The 23,817-nt window shown below is 40.8% G+C and overlaps 1 protein-coding gene across 2 annotated transcripts; it reads right to left on the bottom strand.

The window, feature by feature from the left end:
• Positions 1-1,756: 1,756 nt before the first annotated feature.
• Positions 1,757-23,776, bottom strand: traf2b (Tnf receptor-associated factor 2b). 2 transcript variants are annotated; one of them, XM_020457299.2, is made up of 11 exons: positions 23,629-23,776; positions 16,604-16,802; positions 15,351-15,429; positions 14,915-15,013; positions 12,613-12,774; positions 12,379-12,453; positions 8,304-8,378; positions 6,818-7,054; positions 6,225-6,528; positions 5,917-6,065; positions 1,757-5,768 (listed from the first exon to the last, which is right to left on the bottom strand). In XM_020457299.2, exons 2-11 carry the CDS (start codon positions 16,771-16,773, stop codon positions 5,550-5,552), a joined length of 1,569 nt encoding a protein of 522 aa, XP_020312888.1. In that variant the 5' UTR covers positions 16,774-16,802; positions 23,629-23,776; the 3' UTR covers positions 1,757-5,549. The 2 variants fall into 2 exon arrangements, with proteins under 2 accessions (XP_020312888.1, XP_020312889.1); XM_020457300.2 differs by lacking the exons at positions 16,604-16,802; positions 23,629-23,776 and adding an exon at positions 15,765-16,594.
• Positions 23,777-23,817: the final 41 nt, after the last annotated feature.

Raw genomic sequence — 23,817 nt, 5'->3', positions numbered from 1 at the left:
CTGAAATTACCAAGAGCAATTCAAGTGGTCTGGTACCTCCTGAAAGTGTGTTTGTGAATGTGTGTCAGAGGGGCCCGAATAATCCAGGACTGTAATGGCCGAAATGGTATATCTTCATTGTTACACTCAAGTTTCACCAAATTGTCATGATAGAAATATCACTGAACTTTGTTGCTACATTCCACAATCTCTCCTTTAAAAAACACATGCTAGATGAATAAGGTGACACAACCAACTCATTGCTCCTGAACACTGCCAGTATGATGCCAGTTTCAAATCAATCTTTTACTAAATGGTTATAACAGTCCTGTGGTCATTTTATCCCTGATGGATAAACATCCAACTGGTCATGGGATGGGTTCACAGGAAGACGTGTCTTTATTACTATTGTGTCAGCAAATATGCTCAATGAATGCTTCCAATGGGAGTGCCACCTATTATACCCCAACTGGTCCAAGGTCATACGGTTAATGTGAAAACTGGCAATATCAACTCAGTATTCCTTTGAAATGGTTTTGCAGCAGCGGTAAAGATATCCGTATCTGAACTAGCACACGATTTATGGAAGTGTTGCATTTTTATAGAGCCTACTGACAAAGCACATTCAAAGCAGTACAGTAGGGCATGGTCATATCTGCATTACTTGCAGCAAAAGCCTTCAGTCCTCTAATGCTTTTAAAACACTCTCTCCTTAAACCTGAGCTAGACATCTGTGCCTGTTGCTTCTCTGATTGGATGTAACCACAACCTACCCCAGCTCTGGTCATGCATCATTTTATAGTGCATAGAAAATGTCAAATTTAAGTTTAAAATATGTCTTGCTCTTTTTCAGTGGTCTCTGGCTAATCTGCAACCCTACACCAGATGTGATTGATCCTTGTGATCACAGGGCAAAATTCACAATCAATGCTCATATAACAAAATCACATGCTTGGTTCATGTTCTCTGACCAAAGCAAAGAGACAATCACAAGGTGTATAGTATCCATAAAGTAGATCTCCCCAGAGCCCTATACTACGAATGTAGTTAGTGAGGTAACTATTCATCTCGGGATAATCGGTACCACGTAAGTGGCTCACATTTTAGCCAGGTACATTACTTTTTTATATGGCAACGAATCCTTCAGATCTAATCTGGCTAACTCATGCAACTCTGGGCTAACTCCATTAACCCGAATGAAGGTGTCCGAGTCTCGAGCTAAGGCCCAATGAAATCAGATTGCATCATCCTGTTCATTTGAGGAAGACTGACACCTGATTTTAATCAAATGTCAGGTATTTTAACGATCACATTGCACATTTAGTAATGACAGAATACATTTAAAACTTTACGCACTAACTTTGACTTAATACAATTATTTTATTAAATTGGAGTGGGGGAAACTGCTTGTGCATTATTAAGCACACCGAAGACGAACTTTAACGTAATCCAAAGACGTCACTAATAACCTACTTCACACCATAGCCTGCTGAATATGCAAGAACTTCTTTCATTTTGATTTCAACACAAATGAAAACAATGTGGCACTGGCTCGCCCATTGATTGTTTCAGGATTGTCTCAATTAAGAGTTCCAGTAGCCATGTGCGACATTCACTCGCCCGTTACAAGCCTGCTAGAGTTGTAGGGAGACGATCAATATCCATCGTCGTATGGATGAAGCCTGAGCAGTAATGTGAAGCTGGCTAGCTTTAGAAAACCCTGAGTAGATCTAGCTTGTTTGGTAGTAAACCCCTCTGGAAGTAAAGTCACACGGACTCAGTTTTATCAAATGTATTTATTTTCATAACACCATTCTCATTGGTAGATAATGTATTGAGAAACAGGTATACTTTTCCCCCCCTCCAATTTATTGTTATAGATACAATATATCTTCTATATAATCCCAGGACTACTCCATGCTAGATAGGTGTTTGAAATAACATACAATCAAATCAAACACCTCAAAATGTTCCAATAAAAACAAGTAACTACAGCACACAAGTCTTGACAGTCACAATCATGAGAGCATAAAACAAAATGACTTCTGCAAGATCAGTGCGACTTCCTTGGTTAAATAAGACAAAGAAATCAATGACAAACTTAAAACAGGTAACTATATTAATCAGAATTGCTTTCCTTTAACACATGCATATAATTAACATTACACACTGTGCTGTTATATTTCTGTAACCTGCCCTTCAACAAAAACACCTACATATGACTACCATTACAGTGACAAAAATATACATAATCTACATTAACACATCAAATGTCTTTGTATATTAGTTATAGCTGAATAATGACCAACAATAATATGTTAAGTGAAGGAGATGTCCTTAAATAATTCTCATCCACTCTACACAAGATAGATAAGGTTAACCTGTCACAAGTATGACATTCAGAAACACTTAATTGTTCTATTCAATACAATTATGCTGGCATAATAGCATGCTAACTTACCATTTATTTATGCGCTAGCTCAATATAAATACTAATCTTGAAATTTGAGATAAAATATGCATTTCGTATTTGAAAAGAGCAGGAGCTTTCTCAGCTTAGCCTATAACATATAGTTCATATAATTGTTAGTTAATATACTGCATTTTATTACAGTATATTTAATCATATATCTTAATTGGGTACATGTCTACTACTGTGGCGTACTCTTGTACACTACAGCTATATAGGCACTGTTCATCTACCTAGCTAACAGAACTAAAAAGTATACAGAGGAAAGATACGATGATCGGTTCATCTGAGCCTCGAGCGGATCAAATCAAAATCTAATTGTATTTGTCACATGCGCTGCATACAGCAGGTGTAGACCTTACCGTGAAATGCTTACTTACAAGCCCTTTACTAACATTGCAGTTGAGAAAAATAATTGTTAAGTAAAATAATAGATTGTTAAAAAATAAAAGAGCAGCAGTAAAATAGTAGCGAGGTACAAAATGTTACAAATAACACAAAAACACACACAATAGCACAATTGGTTAAGGGCCCGTAAAATCGGCAGCCATCTCCTCCCGCGCCATTCAGTCAAAATGGCATATAAATGCTCAAATGAAGTATTGCCCATGTCTGCCTGAGGCTCAGGATAATGCAGAGGATGTGGTGCCTTTGAAAGGTCAATTAAGAGGTGTCAAATTCAGTCCGCTTTGCAGCTATTTTGATAATGTCTTCTACTAAGCATGGCAAAGAATTAACGGTAACACAAACTTGATACTGCTTCAATTTGATGGAAAACTACTTTAATTCAAGGTAAAGCCTGTTGTGCACATGCACAGTATTATGCACCCACCTTGTTCAATGATTTATTAGGCTTTAAGTACAGCGCATACAGCATGGATGTGAGCAGTGGTGTGTATTCATGGATGCCAAGGGAAGCCAGGCTCCCCCACAAAAATAACAAATTAATTTAGCTTTCATCTTTCTGTGTTTCATAAATTTCCTTCAATTCGCAAGAGGCTGAATGTATCTCACAGGAGAAAGCATTCAAACAAAATAGCGACCCTCTGTCTCTGTATCTGTAGCCCATCTATGCTGTCTGGTCAAAAAGAGTGACATTGTTGCCACCCATAGCATTGAATGCAAGGGAAGCCAAGGAGCATTTGGCCTCCATTGATCATTTTTCTATAAAATAGCCAATCAACGTTGAGCTAAACGGAGTGAGATCAGCTGTGAATGGTCCTGTCACACCAAAAAAAAAGAAGTCTCAAAGTAAGACAGTTTGGATTTGGCTTCACACCAATCACATCACATTAGAAGCCAAACATCATTGACAGAAAACTTGAATTAATTGCATCCCATTGTGTCGTTGTCCTCCAGTGGCTAGCTAGCTAAAATTGTCCCATTCCTAAATTAGCAATGGATAGAGAATTGGACTTGTGGTTTACTTAATTATCCGTACTGGCCAATGATTATAATGGGAATTCTGATCCAACCATAAATTCATACATTGTGTACCTGGCCTGAGAGGATGGAAGTTCAACATGTAGCTACATGTAGTAATGTTAGGCTAATGTTAACTAGCTGGCCTGGCGCATCATTGCCAATGAAAAGAAGTTAGGCTAGTGAACTAGTATTTTAGCCAGGTAGCCTTGGACAACAAAAAACATTTTTAAAGTGTATGACAGAGTCATAGATCGTTTAGGCAACAGGAAAGTAGAGGATGGCATTGGCGTTTCTAGGGTAGGGTGTAGGGTGAAATCAGAACCATGGACAGCTATATCACAGCTATATCATATTTAGCTTACATTGGTTGGACAATTTTTTTGTTGTCACTGTATTAGACTAAGCATAGGGTGATTAGATGATGTTGAAATGGTGCTGGAATAGTGGAGACAGCTCCTGTTTTCTTTGTGACTTGCGGTAACTCAGTGGTTCTAAATCAATAGTTGTTTCGGAGTCTGAAAATGACAGAAACATTATCTTGCTTGACCAAGCTGTAGGTCTTGTAACTGTTACATGCAATATCTTTTGTGGACTTCACCAGACAGAGGTTGCTCTCCTGTTTTGTGATGAAAAAAAGCTGTGGTTGAATTTATTCTGCTACTGTGTCTTCTTATTGTCTCGGCCTTAGGCCTATACATTACGGTGTCAAGGCATATGAACTAACAGGTTATAGAGCAAACAACGCAATGACCACAACACATAGGTTGTAATATGGCTTCCCCCCCCCCCCTGGCTTGGCTTCCCCAGTGATTTTACCCACGCACCACTACTGGATGCGAGTGCACAACTGTTTAAATGGGAAAGCGTACTTATGTTTTTGGAATGCTCTAAGCTACTTAGTTAGACCCGTTGCTCCTCAAGGAGCATTTGCCATCTATGATCAACTAGTATAATTGTACTGTTGCCCCCCCACAATTTATTTATATTTTTACAGATTGCGCCTGCTAGTCTTACGCATAACCTAACCCATCCTCCTTTATCCGGGCTTGGGACCGGCTTGTAGCTTTTTTGAGAAAGCACTAGGCGGAGTTTGTGGAACATTTCTTTAATATAAATTACTGACCGGTTGGTTTTGCCATTTAAAAAGTTGTGCCTGCTCACATGATGAATAGGCATGATCTCTAACACATCCTTGTCCATGTGTACAACAGGTGCTACCTCAAGTAAAAGCAGTTTTTCACAACTTGACAGTGTCATTTTGGCACGATCACGTCAGTGTCTCCAAATTAAGAAATATTGGAAAATATAATAGAATACATAACGTGATTTATGTGCAATGAGCCTATTTGCTGACCAATTTTGACAAGCTCTTATTGCCTTGCATTCAAAAACAGTCACGGCATCCTCTGCATAATACTGCACTTCTAGTAGTCAGAGCCAACACTTGGGTTGGCCATACTCACCCTATTTTTCTCTGTTTTAACCAATTGAAAAGATCTGCTAGCAGAATTCATTTTCATTACAGTGCCTTCAGCCAGCAAAATAAACAGTGTCTATGATATACTTATAATAATAAATATGCATTTTATTATAATATTACTTATATTATGTAATTTCAGAAGTTATATATATTAGTTTGCGTTTTGTGCCATTGTGTAGGGGGCTTCCACAGCCTCTACAAGCCTGTGAGGTCTACAATGGCCTTGATGAAAATGGTATCATCCCTAAGGTAGGAGCTCTTGCCTGTCAGTTTAGCCAATGGGCAGAAGAGTGGGCAGCCACTGGCTATGTTCATCTCACTGATTGGCCGCTGGAAAGAGGTGGAGCTGACATCAGGTCGGAAGGCGTCAATAATATGCTCCCTGTTATTCTGATCCAGCAGCATCAGAGTCACCTATAGGGAAGAAAATGAGTAGGGAGACTTCATATTTTGTTTGATTTATAATGCAGTCGGTTGTAGTTAATTATGTTAGACATAAGTAAGATCAGGTTAATATGACAGATGGAGTTGAATAAGGAATCAGAAAGGTAGAGAAACTCACTTTCTGACTGAAGGGCCATTTGAGCAGAGCGTCACACTTGCCCCTCATCACCACAAAGAAAAGAGAAAGGTGTGTCCCTCGACCTGTTCCATCCCCATTCAGATACAGTCTTAGACACATCTTATAGCCATATTTACTGGAATAGAACGCTGTGGGGGAAGATAAACTTCTTTAGACAGGCCCTCGGTATCTGCCTCTAACACACACTCACAAGGAAAACATGAGTGCATAAATGTGTATTGGTATGGTATAATTACAATACAGTAAGGATACGCAGGTGTAGAGAACATAATTAGCGTGGATCTAACCTGGTGAGAACATGGCGGGTGTTCGCCCGGCCACAGCGTCCTGCCGGCGGCGAGAGAAGTCAGCGATCTTCCAAACAAACACACCGTCAAAGGTGCAGAACTGGAGCTCCCTCAGGGTCTGGTCTGTCTCGGCTAGCTGTAGATCCCGCATGGTGAGAGTACGCTCTAGTTGACGCACCTTGTTGCTGAGGTTCTCTATCTTGTCCTGGTCTAGTCGATGTTGTCGCGAGAAGGCCTCTAAAGTGAGAGAGCTCCTCTCTACTTCTCTGTTCAGTACACACACTATATTCTCCAGCACTGTCACCTGCAGGACCACAAGGGGAGACCAGAGAACACAATGAATACCAATACTATGAGTTGCTGTATCTTCAACAACTTCAGATGGACAAATATTCAGGTCATCTATTATAGTTAAATAACAACACGGTACATGTAGGACGCCAGTCTGTTTCATAATTTACCAGCTTGATTATCATTGTCACACAGGAGGAGGGACAACAACCACCACATTTGGACTGCGAAATTTAGATCGGCTAGCTGCTGTAGTTTCCTAGCTTTCCTACATAGCAAATATCTGCTCAAATGAGACCCACCTTATGGTCAAGGCCACTGGTCTGTCCAGAGGCAGCGGTTCCGCCCCCAACTGTGGCTGCAGAAGCTGTGGCTCCCTCCTCAGGAGCGCGGTACAGGCCAATCCCAGAGTCCTCCTGCCACTCCCCCAGCCCCGGGGCCTCCGGACGCTGCAGCCGCACCATAGACGTCGCCAGAATCAGACGCATGTGCTCCATGACGTTCGTCTGCTCGTGGTCACTGTGCTTTCCATTATCAATCTGCAGTGACACAACACAAGGCGTTTAGCACACCGAGTTAACTAGTCTGTTCGATACTGTTCAGTGTCAATTTCAGATGCCCTTCAATATTGAGATTAAAGCTGGAATTAAATTGTAGAGGGCTGCACATAAAGATAATTTACTCTCTACAAACACTAGATGTCTCTTTTGAGACATGGCTCTCTTAAGGGTGTCCAATACCCAAGGGCAGATCTAAATCAGCGATACACGGAACAAAAATATAAAACGCAACATGTAAAGTGTTGGTCCCATGTTTCATGAGAGTAAATAAAAATTATCCGAAATTTTCCATACTCAAAAATATTCTCTCAAATTTTGTGCACACATTTTTTGTTTACATCCCTGTTAGTGATCATAATCCATCCACCTAACAGGTGTGGCATATTGAGAAGTTGATTAAACAGCATCATTACACAGGAGCACCTTGTGCTGGAGATAATAAAAGATCACTACAATGTGCACTTTTGTCACACATTACCATGCCACAGATGTCTCAAGTTGAGTAAGCATGCAATTGGCATGCTGACTGAAGGAATGTCCACCAGAGCTGTTGCCAGAGAATTTAATGTTAATTTCTCTACCATAAGCCACATCCAACGTAGTTTTAGAGAATTTGGCAGTACTTCCAACCGGCCTCACAACGTGTATGGCATCGTGTGGGTGAGCGGTTTGCTGATGTCAATGTTGTGAACAGAGTGCCCCATGGTGGAGGTGGGGTTATGGTATGGGCAGGCATAAGCTACGGACAACGAACACAATTGCATTTTATAAATGGCAATTTGAATGCACAGAGATATCGTAATGAGATCCCGATGCCCATTTTTAAGGCATCTGTGACCAACAGATGCATATCTGTATTCCTAGTCATGTGAAATCCATAGATTAGGGCCTAATGACCGTATTTCAAATGACTGATTTCCTTATATGAACTGTACCTGAGTAAAATCTTAGAAATTGTTGCATTTATATATTTTTTTAAGTATGATAGTCATCTTTGCACCCCAACAATGGGCAAGTTTCTCTTGATCTACAAGGCTACAAATATAGGCATATTTATTTGACTAACAAATGAGGTCATAGGAAGGTCAGGTCATAGGAAAATATAAACCGGTTCCCTCTATGACAAACAAGAAACCAGTATTAAAGAGCTGGCTGGGACATTATGTTCAAAGATCATCATATAGATAAGGTTTCATCAGATTAGATATAATTGATCTTCTACACATACCACAGCCTTGCAGCCAACCTCACTGAATGGACATGCAGTCTTAGACTTGGCACAGGATCTGCTGTGATCTAGAAACTGAAGGGAAAGAACAGAAAGAGAAAGGTTAGGGTTATGAAGATGAATGGGGGGGGCAAACCCTGAAATTTCCCACCATATTTTAAAATGTGAAGGTTGACAGTTGAGAGAGGTTATTTTGATCTAAGTTCAAAGATCCAACTCAAATGGAAAGTGCAACTACCTTTTTAGTTGTGTTATGAGAAGACCGACTTCTACTAAAGAGTGATAAATGATTGACATAGGCCATTCTGTTCATGCTTTGGCCTCCCACATGAAAAAAAAATACTACAGTATACTGTAGTATCACTATATACTGTAGTTTTTTTGCAGACTTTACTGTAGTATTCACTATAATGTACAGTGAATACTGTAGTATTTACTGCAGTGTTTTGAAAACGTTAATTCAAAATGTTATTTGTCACATGCTCCGTAAACAACAAGTGTAGACTAACAGTGAAATGCTTACTTACAGCCCCTTCCCAACAATGCAGAGAGAAAGAAATTACTGAAGTACTTACTATTGTGTTTTGCAGACATTACTGTAGTATTCTGTATACTATAGGTCTTGCTTAATTCAATTAAATTATTTTATTTGTAATCTTGTCGTTACTTTCTCCTAGAAGAAACTTACTGGACAAACTAAAAAGAGCAAATTGTCCATAACCTGTATGTAGGTAGGACTGTGGTCTGAACGGTTAGGTTCCACACTTCTGCTCTTTTCTATAATCTGTAGGCAACACAATATATGGTCTATACTTGGCATGTAGGTTTTTCAGTAATGGGTGGCACACATTGGGAAATGGGAGAGGGGACCCACAAGCAAATACAGGTTCCATTGATGACTGACTGGCATTCATCTGGAAACTCAGCAATTGACCATGTTGTTTACATATCCTTTCTTACTGCCTTGTTTTTTTGTTTGCCTGGTTACTACAGTGTGTAGAATATATTCTACAACATTCTATAGTAAGCACTACACAATCGAGGGATACTAGTGTGGACTATAGGATTCTGCAGTATACTACAGTATTCTATAGTAAACTGTATTATTTTTGTGGGCTATTCTTGGCTAGGCAATAATGCATCCTTATTGAAAGCAGAAACAGTATGGCACCAACAATGCTATAAAATAAGATTAAGTGACCTAAAAATTAAACTAAATTACATTTACATTTTAGTAATTTAGCAGATGCTCTTAGCCAGAGCGACTTACGGGAGAAATTAGGATAAGTGCCTTGCTCAAGGGCACTGACAGATTTTTCACCTAGTCGTCTCGGGGATTCGAACCAGCCCACCGCTCTTAACAGCTAGGCTGCCTGAAAGGTCACAGAGATACAGTAGAGCATAGGGCTGTGCGGTATACTGTTTTTCACTATATACACAGGTATTTATGCACAAACCAGTTTGGGTTTTTACTTTACCTTCTATAACGGCATTTGACTGTTTGGTTTGTTAAAATGTGATACGCCGTGTGTTAACGTCCATTTTTCATCCACTCTCTTGCTCTACATGCCGCTTTCCACACAGACCTAGTCCCACCCCGTCACTCAAGAAGCGCATTTGTTGTAGTCTGCATGGTCAATGCAGCAAAGTTTCCACTTTGATCTTAATTTAAATCCACAAGTGTTCTATAATTACAATTTTAGTTTGTGTTTATTACATCTGCAACAGCTAGTTTGTAATTTCTTAGCAAGTTAAGATAAATCGTGTTAGCCACTAATGCTAATCGCTAGTTAGTACTTTTATTAGCTAGTTAGCTAATCCAACCAGGAAGTGGGAAATCTGAACTTTTTCAAGTCATTGCCTGTCAAATATACAGTGTCTATGGGGTCATATTGCACTTCCTAAGGCTTCCACCAGATGTCACAGTCTTTAGAACCTTTGAGGCTACTACTGTGAAGGAGGAGAGAAGAGAGCGGTTTCAACCAGAGGTCTGGCAGAAGGCTATGAGCTGATCACGCGTGCGCCCGTGAGAGGTAGCTGCGTTCCATTGCATTTCTAAAGACAAAGGAATTCTCCGGTTGGAACATTATTGAAAATTTATGATAAAAACATCCTAAAGATTGATTCTATACATCGTTTGACATATCTCTACGAACTGTAATATAACTTTTTTGACATTTCGTCTGAACAAGTGATCGCACATTATGCATTTGGTTTACTGGGCTAAATGCACGAACAAGGAGGTATTTGGACATGAATGGACTTTATCGAACAAAACAAACATTTATTGTGGAACTGCGATTCCTGGGAGTGCATTCCGATCAAGATCATCAAAGTGAATATGTATAAAGCTATTTCTGACACCTCTCATTCGTTATGTACAAAAACCTAATTTGAAATTGGTCTGCTATGATGCATTTCTGATAATAGCAGACCAATTTCAAATGAAGTTTTTGGACATAATGATTAAGTTTATCAGACAAAACATACACAATAAATGTAACATGAAGTCCTGTGAGTGCCATCAGATGAAGATCAAAGGTTAGTGATTAATTTAATCGCTATTACTGATTTTTGTGAGCCCTCTCCTTGGCTGGAAAATGGCTGTATGGTTTTCTGTGACTAGGTGCTGACCTAACATAATAGTTTGGTGTGCTTTCGCCGTAAAGCCTATTTGAAATCGGACACGGTGGCTCTATTTACAAGAAGTTTCTTTAAAATGGTGTAAAACACTTGTATGTTTGAGAAATTTTAATTATGGGATTTCTGTTGTTTTGAATTTGGCTCCCTACAATTTCACTGGCTGTTGGCGAGGTGGGACACAACCGTCCCACATATCCCAGAGAGGTTAAGACACTAACAGCTTACAGATGGTAGGCAATTTAAGGTCACAGTTCTGAAAACTTAGGACACTAAAGAGGCCTTTCTACTGACTCTGAAAAACACCAAGTTGGTACAGCCGAACATCACACCTGCTGGAAAGGTACTGGATGGCAACAAAAACTGCCCGAGTTACACCAGGAACGCACAATCCCTCCATCAGTGCTCAGACTGTCCGCACTAGGCTGAGAGAGGCTGGACTGAGGGCTTGTAGGCCTGTTGTAAGGCAGGTCCTCACCAGACAACACCGGCAACAACATCACCTATGGGCACAAACCCGCCGTCGCTGGCCCAGACAGGACTGGCAAAAAGTGCTCTTCACTGACGACTCGCGATTTGTCTTACCAGGGGTGATGGTCAGATTCACGTTTATCATCAAAGGAATGAGTGTTACACAGAGGCCTGTACTCAGGAGCGGGATCGATTTGGAAGTGGAGGGTCCATCATAGTCTGGGGCGGTGTGTCACAGCATCATCGGACTGAGCTTGTTGTTATTGCAGGCAATCTCAACGCTGTGCGTTACAGGGAATACATCCTCCTCCCTTATGTGGTACCCTTCCTGCAGGCTCATCCTGACATACTGCTCGTTCTGTGCGTGATTTCCTACAAGACAGGAATGTCAGTGTTCTGCCATGGCCAGCAAAGAGCCCGGATCTCAATCCCATTGAGCACGTCTGGGACCTGTTGGATCGGCGGGTGAGGGCTTGGGCCATTCCCCCCCCAGAACTGTCCGGGAACTTGCCTTGGTGGAAGAGTGGGGTAACATTGCAGAGCAAGAACGGGCAAATCTGGTGCGGTCCATGAGGAGGAGAGGCACTGCAGTACTTAATGCAGCTGGTGGCCACACCAGACACTGACTGTGACTTTTGATTTTGACCCCCCCTTTGTTAAGGGACACATTATTCCATTTCTGTTAGTCACATGTCTGTGGAACTTGTTCAGTTTATGTCTCAGTTGTTGGATCTTGTTATGTTCATACAAATAGTTACACATGTTAAGTTAGCTGAAAATAAACACAGTTGACAGTGAGAGGACATTTCTTTTTTTGCTGAGTTTGTGTTGCCACCCTAGGGTCACCACTACTCAAAAATCACATTTCAGAACTTTTATTAATCAAAAACATAAAATACCGTCATAAATTTGAAACATGATATGATATTTTGTCCATATCGCCCAGCCCTAGTAGAGCACAGACCTTTTCTCGTGGGATCTTTTTCTTTCCACAGTCCTTGCACTGCATGGGAAACTTCTGGCAGATTTCATCATGAGCCTGTAACACATGAGAAGTGGCGTTGGTAAGAGAATATCAGTTCATCCCAGAGAGCAAGGAGGACATTCCATAAGCATCTCATCACAATATTACTCTAAAGTACTGGAGCTAAATTGTACATTTGTTGGCCATTGGTGTTCTCCAGATAAGCTCCCTCACCTTGATCTGCTTGAAGTTGAAGGAGACTTTGCAGTACTTGCAGTTCAATGTTCTTTCTTCACATTCTCTCTCGTTATGCCTCTCTTTTTCACTACGCAGGATGAGGACCTGGCAGGCTTCACATGGTACGTGCTCATACTCGCACTTGCCCTCGTGTTGTGCCTAGAAACAAAAATAAAGAGACTATTCAAACAAATTCATCACATGCAGCCCGGATTGTAAACACATGGACACAAGCTTTGAGAGGAATAATGGTACATGTTACACCACATTTGAAAACCCCCAGAACCAAATTGAGTAGTTTGACAGCGCTTGTTAGATTTAGTGCACAATGAGGTTTAGTTCTGAGTTTTGAGATTATACCGTAAAGGACAGTCATTCCTTATCAGACTATGTAAATTCCTCAAACAAAATGGAGTGGCGTTATTACTGGTCTTAGAATTTACATTGAAGTTGAATGGTATTCGAATTGTAGGTAGGTTTAACACCTGACATTTACTTATGAGTGTACTGTGGGAGGAAATGTAGTTTACAATGACTAAACTTGTGCATAGATCCCTTTCCTGCAGTCAAATGACCTGATCACCCTTGAGTGGCCTCATGGGTGGAATGTTATTATTAATGTTCACATTATTATTTTTTTATTATACGCTGAAAATCCTGTGTTTCTATATCAAATGGTTTTGCTATATTTCATTCTTCTGTGGTATATAAAGTGTAATAGTGGGATGCACCCCAGTTAGCAATTGATTGTGGGTGTTGCAACAGTTGAAGCAGTTTGTTGCACCCAGCAGATAAGCAGGCAGTTAGGGACATTTTCAAGTTCAACTACAAACATCCCCCTCTGAGCGGGAAGCATGATAAGAGTGTGGGGTCTAGGAGTATTTGTGAGGATGTGCAAAGTAAGCCTTTGTGTCTACTAACTAAAGTATTTGGCATTCATGAAACGCAAACACAATACTACTGCACAGTTCATGCAGTAACAAGCAAATTATAACTCAACATTTACTGTGTGTTTTGTTTTTCTTTGTCTCATCTCAAAAACATGTGGTCGGGTAAAGGAGGGTGTATGGCATTTCTGCTCTGTGGAATCACTCCTCTCTGAGCAGCAGAACTGGTGAGTACACATCTATTTTCTTCATTTCGACCTGGGACTAACCATACAGGCATGGCCCACTAGGCTTCTATGACTAACTCTTACCATAAACAAACCCAAATATAGCTCCACCCACCACTAACTTTAACCAGCATCAACATCACTCCCTGAATGGAAAGTATGTCAGCCCATGCCTGGTTGGTGAGCAACAGTATATATCTTCCTATTCCCCAGTGTATCAAAGTATGTGACACTGAATGAGGTTTGTCTTTCATTTCTCCATCTTGACATATCACACTAAAAAGATCAGAGAAACCCCACACATCACGTATGTTCTGCATGATAAAACAAATTATGGTAACACTTCTTTTGAATAGTTTCTAGAGTATCTACAGACTATCCACTAACCCAAACCCTTATCCTAACCCTAACCTTAACCCCTTAATCTAAACCTAACAGTAACCTTGCAAGCATTTGCTTGTCAGCAGGTAGTTTTGTTGATAGTACGACCATCTGTAAAGCATCTACAGATGGTCACACTTCATTTGGATAGTCTAAACTAACAGAGGTTTAGCTAATCAGCAAGTTGTCAGGGTGACATTCATCTACACGTATGCAAAAAAATTATCTCCTGAATCAGTCCTATTGCAGTGTAGATACCGTTAGTATTAGTATCACTACTCCCCCCCCCCCCCCCCCCCCTAGCATAGACAAGAATGTCACATATAATTGACAGTCTTGACAGCCCTTTTATAACCCAAAGAAGCAAATACAACACTGAGGAAAATGGCCTTTTAGAACATCCCCCATGCTGACATGTCTTGTATTATACAACAGAACATGTTTTTTTAACCTTCAGCGCTATAGGGCAAAGTTCGTTCCTCAAAAAAATACTTCCCTCCTGTTTTAAAGGCACTAAAGTCAAAGGACATTTTGAGCTGTTTAGTATATCAGCCAGTATCACTATCATGACTATTATTGCTAAACATTGTACTGAATACTGTAAACATGGGTAATCTAGCACAGGGAGACTTCGGGACTTTCCACCTCATAGTGTGCCAGTCAAAGCATGTAGGGACTTTCCAGGCTGAGCCTTAATGAGACAAAGGCATCCTGTTTCAAACCAAAAGTTCAAAATCTGTGCCAAATCAAGCACCACAAATTTTATAGTAAACCTACAGGTATGAATTTAAGTGCTTACTATACCTCATATTCTTTGATGCAACCTGTCCAAGAGCAGCCCCCATTGAAACATTTGGCAGGCAGGCTGGCGATTTCTCTACCGGCTGCATTGTCTGGAAAAGCCTTGGGGGGGGGGGGGGGGGGGAGACAAGAACAAAGAGTACTATAATTACATAGCTGTCTGGTTCACTGTGAGCTGTCCAGACAATGTGGGGTATGGTTGAAGGATGTGGTTGGTGCCTTGTGAAAATGACATCTGGCCAACTACCTAAGCAGGGGAATATCCTACATAGCTCACTTCTTCCCCCTCAAGTTTCATTTTCTCCCGCAAGCGTCGAACTGTAATGAATCGGAATCTTGTGAATGAAAACACTCCAGTATTGGTGTCCTTTTTTCGCCAGGAGCAACATGAGTCACCAGTGATATTCTTAGAAGTCAAATTAATGGTACAAACGCTTACCTCATTGCTATTGAGAATGGACTGGGGCTCCTCGTATATCTCCTCCTGTTGACAGGCTTCACAGGGCTTGGGTCCAGAGCTGATGATGGAGACATACGTCATGGGATTTTACAGTTAAACATGATTTCAGTGGATTAGCCTCACCTGATCCACTACCAGCATCTCTGATGATCACCAGTGGGATATAAAGCACAGGGCTAAACTAGAAAGATGAATCATGTAACTATGTAGCACTTTGCAAAATACAGGACACTTTTGTTGGGCAAGTCATGTCAAGAGTGGGATACAAATAGGTGATACTCAGATCTACAACAAGACAGTAATAATAGGTATTAATAAACACTAGAATTAGAGAGCACGGACAAGACATACAGTACAAGGACAGGCGCATCAGTATGCAAGGCAACAAATTACCTTCCACGTACTCCTTCACTCATAGCTTTTCCCAGTACAGATTCTGTGGTCTGAACTCTGATAATGATTTCTTTACATTTCACAAGTCAGAAATGTCCAGTCTTGAACATACATCCAATAACTCACTGATAATCAGGTGATAAAATCAGGACATCCTGTAACTACATAATGCTGATGCTCAACTCCATTCCATCTTCTTTCAATTCCACTGCACATTTTTGACTGGAGCTCACAAATTAAAAAAGGGGCAAAAACATTGCTCTTTCATTTGTAGCAGCATGTGAATTATAAAAAAATTACATGATTCCACTTCTCTTTAAAGGACTAAAAGGTGTGACAAAAATGTAAGATCATTGTTAAAAAGAAGGGGGAAATCAGAAAAAAAGGTGCCCAAAGTGAACACCAGTGTGTTAATGATCAGATTAACAAACGTAAATAATTAGGCAGTGTGATATGGAGAGTAAAAACTCTGGTGAGTAGACATCTTGAGTAGTAATCAGCAAGAGCAGCTAGATCCAGTGTTACCACCTCCAGAGCTAAAATACATTCCAGATAATCCCAGTGGAGGCTGGACCTGCATTAGTGTTGATCATCTGACAGCACTACCACACTCCCACCGCAGACAGACACACAGTCCATGATGGCTCATCAAGTGGAAGGGTGAGATGCTGATGGGAGCAACAACACCACCACAGAGAGACGCTGCAGTACTGCAACTACAGCAGGACAGGGTGGGGTGGAGCAGCATGCTCAGTGAGAAAGGGTTTTTAAAGGTGGGGGAAAGAGCAGGGTTTGCAGAGCCGGGAGAGTGGCTGAGGTGAGGAGGTCCTGTAGTCTACCTGGTGAGCAGTTTGAAACAGTGGACACAGAAGCGATGTCCACACTGAGCCTGGACCGGCTTCCTCAGGACCTGGTGACACTGCTGGCATTGGTACTTAGTTTCCATGGAAACAGCCAGCACATTCTTCGGGATCCCTTGGAGGGAGGAATCTAAAGAGGGCAGGGCCATGCTCCTCCATCAACTTCTGATACAGCTTCCTGTGTAAACAAACATCAAACACTTATGAGTAGATCGGATTCGCTGCAGTTGATCTCCTACCCCCTCCCAGGCCACTGCAAGTTTAGGCTAGCTACAGAACTCAAAACAGTCATGTTTATTCATTTGCAGCTGTTGCACGTGGGATGCAGTCACAGTTGTGCACCCCCCTAACACATACAACTTCAGCACATAGGATAATCATTTGTATACTAATACTATCAAAGGGTATATTGATGTCCCTTCAAGACATCTTGTGAAAGAGAAATAAGATGTGAAAGGGGATGTATTGTGAAACAGATAGGCCTACCAACTGCCAGTTGGGTAAAGTAGAATAAAGGCCATTGTAGAATGAATACACAGGGTCTGGCTTGTGGGTTGCTTTGTACAGAGGTAAGAATGAGAAAGCATTTATCAAAACTTGTGATCCTGTATGTGACATATGTTTTGTCATATGACACAGCTGGGAAGAACTAGGCTAAATGTGGGTTGTGATGAACAAAGCTGTGATGACAAGTGCATGACTTGGCAGTAAGGTACAACAGACTACAACCCTATTTCATACAATATACCAATGGTGACCTGCCATTAAGGGCAGGTGGGGCTCTTGTTATTAGTTTTTTTAAATGATAATAATTGAAAAATAGAGCATGTTCTTTTGGCATTAATTCATGTCACAAATCAGTTTGCAAACAAAGTTTTTTTTTTAAGTAGTTGTAATTATTATTATTTATTTTTTTAGAGCCGCATACAAAAATGGCCTCGTTCTTGAGTAAGGCAGCACCAAAATACAGATGTTTTGAGCCCATCTCAGTGCTTACTGTGGTGGAGGGGCAGCCAGCGAAAATACAGAGCGTAGGCGTTGGTAATCTTCGCCGTGATTGGCTCAGTGTTCTGTCACTCATGGGGACACTGCAGAATCTACAGGGCAAGCTAGGCTGTTCAAACACCCTTGGGTTTTGCCATAGATTTACATTAGAAGTGCCTGTCCAAGAAGGCCCAAGGTCATTGGCCACAGATAAAATGTCAAATCACGTAATAGCTATCCTAGCTTTGATTGGACTGATCATGTCAACATCATATTTTCTAAATCTTCGCTAGCTAGCTAAACAAGCAGTCATCATGAATCACATCGACATTCTACTGGCAAATCCTTTTCAATTCTCGTCAAATGAAGAGAAAGTATAGATAAAACGTATCAGTGCTCATCGACCATAAACATTACACAAGTCGGATATCACAAATTCAACAATGAGTGGTTTGGAAGGAATAAGTGGTTAACTGCGAGTGTCGCAAAGCAATCCCCATTTTGCTTCGCCTGCCTGCTATTCGGTGGAGAGGGTGTGTGGTCCAAGTCTGGGTTTAAGGATTTAAAACAGCTGTCTGAAAAAGTTTAAAAGGATAAACTTCTGTTGGTGTCCATTGAAGTGCTGAACAAATAGGCCTACCTAGTCGCAGCTTGTTTGCTTGCACTTGCTTATACTTTGAGCTAAGTGTTACTGAGAACAAACATTATGAAATTTACTAAACATAAATGTAATAATGTTTGTGTATTGTTCAAAAGTCACAACTCATGTTGGAATTCATTATTATTGAAGGAGAATTGCGGTTCTTAGCGAGTTTCACAAATCCACAAGGCGTCAGTAGAAACCATATTTATTTAAGCAAGTCAGCCATATCAGCTATGGTTTTGAAAAAGGCAGTAAATGAGGCTGAATGAACTGTTTCGCTGCCAGACAAGGCCCCGCTGATAGCCAGGTGTAGCGGTGGTAAGTGGTGCTGAAGGAAAGCTCCACTGTTGGGACAGCTTTATGTAGGCCTAACAGTTTGTGGGCACCGTTTGTCACCGTTATAGTGCAATTAATGTATTGTTTAGTGTTGTGTAGTGGCTTTTCTGGCACGCATCTCTAAAAAAATTGGGCCAATCAAACCAGCTAAGTAGATGCAATGTACAAACTACTACTACTACTACTACTACTACTACACAAGATGGCACTCTCTTTTACTTGAGTGAAAGAGAAGTAATTTAATATAAAATGACTCAAGTGAAAGTCACCCAGTAAAATACTACTCGAGTAAGTCTGAAAGTATTTAGTTTTATATATACACACACTTAAGTATCAAAAGTAAATGTAATTGCAAAAATATCAAAAGTAATTGCTTGTATTAAACAAACCAGAGGGCACAATAGTCTTGTTTTTCAAATGTATTTACGGATAGCTAGGGCTACACTACAACATGCAGACATCATTTACAAACAAAGCATTTGTTGTTTAGTGAGTCCGCCAGATCAGAGGCAGTAGAGATGACCAGGGATGTTCTCTTGATAAGCGAGTAAATTGGACTATATTCCTGTCATACTAAGCATTCAAAATGTAACGAGTCCTTTTGGTGTCAGGGAAAATATATAAGTAAAAGTTGCCTACAATATAAATAGTAAAGTACAGATACGCCAAAAAACTACTTGAGAACATTAAATTATTTTTACACCACTGCTCATACTGCAACTTTGCAGCCCCTCCACCAAAAATAAAATTTATCTATCACGTTCCTCTTTAAGTTCTTCATTCATCTTTCCAAACCCTAATTTCATGTACTTGTTGGATAGGGTGAATCACTGGCTCTTGCACATGAGGTACATGGTCACTTTGTGGATATAATTTTGACAGTAGATATCTATTGTCTTGGCCAGTTTGCTATCTGAGAAAGATTTATCCAATTAAACTAAATGGGAGGTGCCATACACAATCCATGACAGATTTGATTTTTTTCAATCATTAGCACATCTATTTTATCAACTTTAGTTTCTCAAAATGTTTGGCAACTTGGACCATCCAGTGATGGTGGGTTGATATTCAACAGATCATTGGTAGGCTATGTCGTGTAGGCTACAATAAATACAGAGGATCTCGGAATTGAACCAAGGTATGAACGCTCTGGTTTTGAATCACGGTTCTCTGTGCAACTCAAGAATCAAGACCATATTAGCCAAGCTCTGGGATACTCAGTATCTCCAGGACAGGCCTACTCATCACAAGTGTCCCAGAAAGGAAATTCCCCCACTAAAGGGGCGCAATCTCACAGTCCTCAGCTCCACACCGTAAAGACGTAGCCTACTCAAGAAGCACTGTCAATAGGCCTCCCACTGACCCAGTAAAGCCAAGGCATTTCTAGATCCGGGCCGAGGTGAACGAAGCCTACTTCTTGGTCTCAGAAAGGCAGCAGCGATACACTTAGTCATCTGCTACATCCTCCTTCTCCCACTGCAACCCCAACAGCCGGGCAGAGCCTAATCTCTCCTGGACTGATGGTAGTAGCAGCTCTTAACAGACAAAGGGATGCAACAACTAAAGAGAAACGTTGTTCCATGCAGCATGCAACACTCGAACAGAGTGGAAATAAATTACAACTGACCAGAGTACCAATAAAACATACGTTTAGGTCTATGGAAGGCATATAGAGATGTGCATCTGATGGCTTGGTGCCTCTGCACTGGGTCCCAATAGGTCTTTGGAAACAAGGACCTAAGAAGATCAACGAAAGTGGCAGTCCATGAAGCAGTCTGTGCCTCCACACACACACTACTGTTTTACATGTTTATTTAACTAGACAAGGCAGCTAAGAACAAATTCTTATTTACAATGACAGCCTATTCCGGCCAAACCCGGACGACGCTGGGCCAATTGTGTGCCGCCCTATGGGAATCCCAATCACGGCCGGTTGTGATACAGCCTGAATTCGAACCAGGGTCTCTGTAGTGACGCAGTGCCTTAGACCACTGCACCATTCAGGAGCCCCAGCGCAGAGAGATGGACACCCTACCGCTGTCACACATCCGCCACTCGAGGCCCTGAACATCAGATGCTTTCACACAAGTGCACACTATGGGAGAAAGGTCAGAGAATTTGGAAGACCTAATGCAGTCTCATAGTGCAGTGTTTAAATGAACCACTAGGAAGCTAGATTGAAAACCAAAAATCTGTGTTCAAGATTGTAAAAAGGAAGTACTTGTACAAATGACAATTGTCAGTGTATGCTATATTTGACTGGCAGATGGTAGCTTTTATGCCTTTCCCTAACCTAAACCTCACTGAAACTATATCCAACCTTAACCTAACCCGAATTCCTAAACCTAACCAGATTGCGTTTCAACCCCCTATACCTAAACTTAATTGTTGTTCTGCAGGTCAAATTTCCACTTCCTTTATGCTGCATTCGTGACATCTCGTAAATGTGTAAATACAAACATAGGACTGGGAAAAATCCACTTGAATGCCCCTCCAACTCGTATTACTTCTGGGAAACCTGTCTATCAAGATGCGTTTTAGTGCTCGTCGGAGCTTCCTATTTCTTAGCTGTGATGAATGAAACAAAGTCCTATTTCCGACATGTGGTTTTTGGTCCGAACAATTCGTCAACAGTTTCACAGGCTTATAATAAAGTTCACTTGCTTGTTTAACATTGACAATATGGTCAAACTAGCTACATTACCCATATTGTAGTTGACAAAAACGGACGTGGTCATCTTTTGGTTTAAAAATGCAGTTAACCCACTAGGCCGTCATTGAAAAGAAGAATTTGTTCTTAACTGACTTGCCTAGTTAAATAAGTAATTTTTTTAATAAAATATTTTTAAAACGTCACAACTCGGCAACAACATTTTCTCAGTTTCCCCACTTGAAATTCCAGCCTGTAGGGTCATTCTAGTGAACTAGGAACTTCCGATAACTCATAGCACGTAAACGCAACATCTTCTCTGTGCTCCAAGTTACCCACTTGCAGCTCTGACATCATATCATGTAAAAAAAAATATTTAAAAAAGTTGTGTTAACAGAAATAACAAAATAAAAATTGTAATGCGTTTAAGCTTTTGTACACATGCTTAAATAGATTGTTGTGCATGCATTTACATTAACGGCTGTGATCATTTTCTAAATTGATAGGTAAAACTGTTCTGTAGCCAGCTAGACAATGTAACCAGCACAGAACAGTCTTGGCAGGTCATTCAGCTAGCTAATTATTTCTTTATTGAAGCTTCTAATGTACTGATTTGTCCTTTCATCTTCCGTTTGAGTCAGAAATAAAAAGCAGCTCTGGATATACTTCTTATGGGCAAAAAAAAAAAGGGCAAAAAAAAGAGCAAAACAATCATAGCTAGCTTTTTAATGACCTCTATCCTTGATTGTATTTCCCACTTAAAAGCCCATTAATATACAAAACTCATTACAACATAACTGGTAACTACAACCTTCCCACTTGGTCATGAACGTAGCATTAGGACTTGCTTCCATTCCGCCACAAGAGCATTAGTGAGGTCGGGCACTGGTGTTGGGCGATTAGGCCTGGCTCGCAGTCAGCGTTCCAATTCATCCCAAATGTGTTCAATGGGAGGTCAGGGCGCTGTGCAGGCCAGTCAAGTTATTCCACACTGATCTCGACAAAGAATTTCTGTATGGAACTCGCTTTGAGGCATTGTCATGTCGAAACAAGGGCCTTCCCCAAACTGCTTTCACAAAGTTGTAAGCACAGAATCTAGAATGTCATTATATGCTGTGGCGTTAAGATTTCCCTTCACTGGAATGAAGGGGCCTAGCCTGAACCATGGAAAACCACCCCAGATCATTGTTCCTCCTCCACCAAACTAAGGTTGGCACTATACATTCTGGCAGGTAGCGGACTGCCAGATGGTGAAACGTGACTCATTACTCCAGAGAATGAGTTTCCACATTTCCAGAGTCCAATGGCGGTGAGCTTTACACCACTCCAGACGACGTTTGGCATTGCACATGGTGATCTTAGGCTTGTGTGCAGCTGCTCGGCCATGGAAACCCATTCCATGAAGCTCCCGGCGTACAGTTCTTGTGCTGACATTGCTTCCCGAGGCAGTTTGGGCCAGGGCAGCTCTAGCAGGGCAGAAATTTGACAAACTTACTTGTTGGAATGGTGGCATCCGATCATGGTGCCACGTTGAAAGTCACTGAGCTTTTCAGTAAGGCCATTCTACTGCCAATGTTTATCTAAAGTGATTGTATGGCTGTGTGCTCGATTTTATACGCCCGTCAGCAACGAGTGTGGCTGAAATAGCCGAAGCCACTAATTTGAAGGGTTGTCCACATACCTTCCATAAGTCCAAACAAGAGCAAGGTCAATTATATTATACTGCCAATGTAACCAATACAATAAGATACAATTGATAAGACTGACTTCACAAAAATAATTTGAATGTCATAAACTAATGAATGTGGCATAGGCTGCGACATTGACCCTGGAATAAAGTAAACAAGATTGCCATTAAATAATTCTCAAGTAGAGATCCATCCGACATTTCGAGGTACTGTAAAGTTTAGGTACGTGTATTTGTCTGTATGTATGTATGTATATACGTTTCTGCCGGATCAAAAAAAAATACGTATAAACAGTAAAGCGGATCTTCCTACTCTGTGCTGCACCCTAAATACGCAGCCATGTTCAGGCAGGCATAGGCTAAGATCGAGTCTGAATTCATGCTCAAAAATGTAGTTGCTCTGTGTAGGAGTCATCGTCACAATCATTTAACTGCTAGCTAAGTAACCCAAGTGTTACACTCACCAATACGTGCTCCAATGTGATGTTACTGGAACATTTGTAATGTAACTTGCAAAGCGGTGCGACAAAAACAACAGTTACACATGGGCTAAACAAACGTACAGCCGATAACACAACATTATGGCTCAAACACGTATCATGAAAGTCATGTTTTTGTTTAGTTAGCTTTTGGAAACGTTAACTTGAGCACATAACTTTCCCGAACATCACACTTAACGTTATACATTGTAATATTTGATTTACCTGATATAGTAGGATGGCTAACATTCGATGTTTGCTGATGCGTTGTCTTCTAGCCAAGATATGAAATGCAATCATAATTGACTGTAGCACAAATAAGGCACACACAATAGTTCCATTATGAGTGACACATTTCCAGTCTATTTAAAATGAACTCATTATTCCCTTGCCCTCTTCAACACTCTTTTAACC

The sequence above is a fragment of the Oncorhynchus kisutch genome, linkage group LG23 (genome assembly GCF_002021735.2).
Source record: "Oncorhynchus kisutch isolate 150728-3 linkage group LG23, Okis_V2, whole genome shotgun sequence".
Taxonomy (NCBI): Eukaryota; Metazoa; Chordata; class Actinopteri; order Salmoniformes; family Salmonidae; genus Oncorhynchus; species Oncorhynchus kisutch.
The sequence above is the reverse complement of the archived record's forward strand: the minus strand, read 5'-3'. Positions and strand labels throughout refer to the sequence as shown.